Source organism: Propithecus coquereli, unplaced genomic scaffold, assembly GCF_000956105.1.
Source record: "Propithecus coquereli isolate 6110/MARCELLA unplaced genomic scaffold, Pcoq_1.0 Scaffold36, whole genome shotgun sequence".
Lineage (NCBI taxonomy): Eukaryota > Metazoa > Chordata > Mammalia > Primates > Indriidae > Propithecus > Propithecus coquereli.
In genome coordinates, this window is record NW_012149285.1 from 2,746,527 (window position 1) to 2,752,128 (window position 5,602).

The following is a 5,602-nucleotide window of genomic DNA, read 5'->3' on the forward strand; positions in this document are numbered from 1 at the left end:
GATACCAAAATAACATGACTTTGAATAGCCATTGCTAATTACTTAATATATTATAAAGATCGAGAGCAGTAAGGAGGCATCAATTACTCTAGATTTTTCAGTCACTAAAGTCCTTATCCCACATTTTTTATGTTACACAAAATGGGAACACTACCAGCCATGCAGAGTAATCATGGTAGATTTAACAGGAAGTGAATTTCTTTTCCCTTCTATTTAAGAAACATTCTAATTCCAAACCTCCCCCAAATTTCCAGATTTTTTCTTTTATGGCCTAAGTGTGCTTTATTATTTTTCTTAATTACAGAAGCAATGAAGCTTATGTCAGAAAAAATACACAAAAATAAACAAAAAAGATACAGATGATCCATAACACTTAACTACTAATTCAGTGACAATTCATGTTCGAACATGGAATATCTTACATGTTCTAGATCCTGTAATTTGAATATTTAGATTATTTTAACTTTTTTATAAACTGTACAGACTGTAAATGAGCCATGTTTAAACCAAATTCTAGTTCAGATAAATCTTACTTAATCCCATCACTCTTGATATTTCTAACTTATTTTCACCAATATTATTGTTTCATCTTCCCCATATAGATAATTTGAGATTATCTGAATATCCTCATTTAATAGCATTTTACAAATGTAGTTTGGCTCTAAATGTGTTCAATTTAGTAATATTAGTTATTGCATGTACTTTGATGGTTCCTTCAGCACATATATTGTTAAAGGCTATTTTTCAAAGATTGTTTTGCAGTAGCATGTAGTAGTTGGTATGTTTATATCACTGTATCAGTCATTTTATTTGATAGATAATTTGACAAAAAATTAAAACTCTGATGATATTTTTTACTTACATTTTTTCTTTGGAGGAGAATTAAGTACATGTAAGCAGTGAAATCCTGTTTTCTTTAATTTAAGATTATCAATAGGTGTTGTTTTTGAAACATTCCAAATGCGCAAAACGCCCACTTGAGAATCTAGGCAGATCAGGAAACAAAGCATACACATAAAATTTTGTTTGAAACTAAAATGCCCAGATACAAAAGTAATGACAAAAATTTCAACATGTAGGATTTTTAGCACTAATTATTGACATCCTTCAGTCAATAATGCCATACAGTAATATAATCAAAGAAACAGTTGAAAAGCTATTAACCTTTAAATTTTTGGCACGTTTTATTTTTTTTTTTTCTGTTCCAAACCTTTTTACAGAGTTAGAAACTGCCTATTTTGGCAGCTTTCCCCAATAAAGACCATTGTAACAATCCGACCACACAAAAAGCACCCCATTGACACACATTTGTTCTAGGAAATGGCCAGCCACAGAAAACTCTCTACCTCTAATGTTGAATAATCCTTCCTCTTTTGAAATGTTTGTAAGCTGCTCCATTGTCCACTTTCAGCTAAATAAGGATTGTCAAATATACCTGAAGACTAATTAGAAAGTCTTCTTTCTTCCAAAAATCCCACCTTAATAATTGCTTTGGAGAATAGTCTAGCAGTTCCTCAAATGATTAAACATAGCATTACCATATGAGTCAATGTGTCTACTCCTAGGTAGATACTCAACAGAATTATAAGCATAAGTCCACACAAAAACTTGTACATAGCAGCATTATTCGTAACAGCAAAAAAGTGGAAACAATATAAATGTCTATCAATTCATGAATGGATATACAAAACCTGGCATAGCCATATAATGGAATATTATTTAGCCATAAAAAGAAATAAAATATGATATACTTTACAACATGGATGAACCCCGAAAACTTTACGTTAAATGAAGGAAGCCAGACACAAAAGACCACACATTGAATTATTCCATTTATATAAAATGGAATAATTCCAGAATAGGCAAATCCACAGAGACAGAAAATAGATTAGCAGTTTATGTATGCACATGTGTGTGCCAGGGACTGCGGGAGGGAGTAATGGAAGGTGACTGCTAATGGGTATGGGTACAGGGTTTGTTGGGGGAATGATGAAATGTTTGGAATTAGATGATGATGATGATTGTATAACTTTGTGAATATACCAGAAAACACTGTACTGTATACTTTAAAAATGGTGAATTTTATGATATATGATGTGCATCTCAATAATAATAATAATAGATATTTAAAATTTTCCATGCCTGTTATTAATTATATGCTGTAAAATTAAAGGCAATTAAGATACATAAATTAATAATCCACTTACTTTCACGTACAGTTGTCCTTCTTTATCCATGGGGGATTGGTTCCAGGACCATAGATTTTAGTCCACATATACCAAAATCCATGGATACTCAAGTCACTTACATAAAATGGTGCAATATTTGCATATAACCTACACACATCCTCCTCTATATATTAAATCATTTCTATATTATTTATAATACCTAATAGGATGCCTGCACATGACTTCATTCATGTGACTTCAACTTGGTCCACTGCAAAGTCAAGTTTTGCTTTCTGAAACTTTGTGGAATATTTTTTCTGAATGTTTATGACGTGCAGTTGGTTGAATTCACAGATGCAGAAGCACAAATACAAAAGGCCAACTGTATAATGTTAAGTACTAAAGAAGTAAAGAATTTCTTTTAAAATGTTGACAGGATAAATGACATTTGTCTATTATTTTACACTAAGCAAACATTAGAAGTATTTATACAGTAGCTGAAAGTACTGTTTTTCAGAGGACTTTCTCTCTGAACCTAAGGAAATGGTAAAAGTAGAGAATCATTTAATTTCTAATTACTATTCCCAAATTCTCCCATATTTCCATCTCCCATCACTACTTAGTTTTGCTAATTCTCCCATGATTAGGAAAACATAAAGGAGCATGGTACCAAATTCCATTTTCATTTTCAAGCTAGGTTGCAATATTTGGATCTAACTAGGCAGATCTGTCATGGGTTGCCAAAATTATCAGTCAGTGCTATGGTTTGAATGTGTCCCCCAAAGTTCATGTGTTGGAAATTTAATGCCTAATGCAACAGTATTAGGAGGTGGGGTGTAATAAAAGGTGATCAGGCCATGAAGACTCTACTCTTGTAAATGGATTAAAGTCCTTATCTCTCAGGAGTGAGTTACTTATCATGAGAGTGGCTTTGTTATTAATATAAAAGCCAGTTAGATCCCCTCTTCCTTTTTCCCTCTCACCCATTCTTGCCTTCAGCAGCACGAAGGCCCTCACCAGACGCTGGTGCCATGCTCTTAGACATGCCAGCCTCAAGAACTGTCAGCCAAATAAACTTCTATTGTTTATAAATTACCCAGCCTGTGGTATTCTGTTATAGCAACACAAAACAGACTAAGACAGTGAGGATAACAAAGGTTCCATTCAGGTTAATTGTTTTTCTGGTCAGTACCTTCATTGTCATCCTGCCATGCCTGAAATTGAACTATCTTTGTCTTTAGCACACAAACAAACACAGACATGCTCACATGTGTGCACATATATATTTCAAAGTATTTGTAGAAATCTGGAATAATGGGCCTTAATTTCATTTCTATTTGTATTTATGTTAATGACATACAGTATAAATAAAACTACATTAGGCATTTACTATCATAACTAAGTTTTACCCAAAATTGACCAATAAAAGATTATAATTTCCACAATTCAATGAAAGAATACACACATATTTAAAACTCTGGGGAAAGGGGGTGAGCTCACCTCCAGTAATAAACATTCCAGGAGCACTGGGAACCCAGGCTAAGCACTGTACAGAAGCTGCTGCACTGGGAAGATTAAATGTTGTTATGCAGTAAAGCGATTCAGAATCTACTAGGCGAATTCCATAATGCAAATTAGCCACAAGAAGATAATCAGTGGATAGTGGGTCCCATTCTAGGGCTGTAACTGGATCTTCTTCATCTGTCCCTTCAAGAGATTCAGGTCTCAAAACATGTTTCTGATTTTTATTACCTATTGAAATACAAATAAAATATTTCCAAAAAATTCGCAAAAAAGATCCATAATTTAGATGATGTTAATTTTCTCCTTGCATACTACCTATCTATGAGAGTACTGAGAATACAAATCTGGCATTTTTATGCAGAAGGCATAACGGACGTGCGAATGTAGGTGAATTAGTTGTCCTAATGATGAAAGTCACATTCAATCCTCTGTCTTGGCAATCTCTAGTGGCTTGAATGTTTTTCCTACTTTTTACTGAAAAGCTGTAAGAAAAAGACACAGATAAATAATACATTCTACCTTGTCAACATTACAAATTTCACTGAGTCACAGCAGGTATGTGAATAGGGGAAATGCTTACGGAAATGAAGAACATTATGTAGTGATTAAAAAGCATAGATACTGGACCTGGCTGACTGCCTGGGTCCAACTCTAGTTCCACCACTTACTAGCTTTGTGGTTTTGAACAAGATAATTAATCTCTGTGTGCCTCAGTTGTTTTTTTTTTTTTTTATTTTATTTTTATAATGGAGAACATAACAATACTTACTTCAAAGGATTTTCAAAAATATTACATGAGTTAGTTGATTAAAGTGTTAGGTAGACTCTCCTGGGAACAAAGGTAGGCGCCCCGAGCAATTGCCACACCTGGGGGAGAAGGGAACACTCTACCATTCTACCAATCAGAACTTGCCATGTCAACTGCAGAAGAATGCAGAGGATTCTCTAGCCAGTGGGCCAAGCAGCACAGGTAGAATAGGTCTGGAAGATGACCTAGAACAACCTATGGCTAATTATCATGTTATTAGTTTAAATCTACATTCATCCCCACAAATGGGCTTTCAGAGAGGCTCATGGGAAATCCACAGTGTAGTCAGACTCAGGTTATGTAACTCCCAACTGTCCATCAAAATGGTTCAATGGTGACGTTTGAACCACGAGGAGGGCCCAGCCTAGACACTATAAAACAAGACGCAGACCATAACCAAAGCCCTTTTGTTACAACAGAGGGGTCCTTCTCCTCTATGGAGTATGTATCTTGCGCTCGCTCCGTGAACCTATATCTTGCTCTTGCTCTGTAAACCTATCTTGTCCTTCCCCAACAAACTTCGTTTCACACTTGCCTTGCTTTTGGTGTGTCTGGTCATTCTTTGGCCAAGAGCACACCAAGAACTGAGAACAGATTATGACCTGACAAAAATGCTTACAACAGTGGTATATCATAAACAGTATATCAATATTTACTGTTATTCCATCCTCATTCACTTTATCGTGTATCATAATCATAATTCACACCTGACTACCAGTAAAAATAGGGAGGCCAGAAAAATAGGGAGATAAAGTATGTGTAATTAAATAAGCAAAGGACCATTAAACAATCCTTTTGTTCATTGTAAATTATATATACACAACTGGAAATATAGAAAAAATTAATACTGCTGATGTACCACAAGGATACTCCAATGAGCCAGTCCGTTCATTCTCAAAAAAGAGGCAGTAAAACGACAAAATTTTGGGACTACAGCCTTAACAGGAAGTACCAATTAGTCCTAAGTATTATAAACTTTAAACAAATGTTTATGTTTTTAATAACACAATTGAAAAATACTACAGCTTTTGCTGAAATCCCATAATTACATAACTTTTTGGCATATCAGATTATAAAAGGAGAAGAAAATTGTTTTCCTTGG

At 34.5% G+C, this 5,602-nt stretch overlaps 1 protein-coding gene across 1 annotated transcript in view; it reads right to left on the reverse strand.

The window, feature by feature from the left end:
- WDR17 (WD repeat domain 17) overlaps nucleotides 1–5,602 on the reverse strand; it is a 121,917-nt gene that overhangs the window by 68,861 nt on the left and 47,454 nt on the right. The window contains exons 5-6 of the mRNA XM_012651639.1: nucleotides 3,669–3,920; nucleotides 863–985 (exon numbers count right to left, since the gene is read on the reverse strand). Coding sequence (XP_012507093.1) covers nucleotides 863–985; nucleotides 3,669–3,920 — 375 coding nt within the window. The remainder of the gene's footprint in view (nucleotides 1–862; nucleotides 986–3,668; nucleotides 3,921–5,602) is intronic.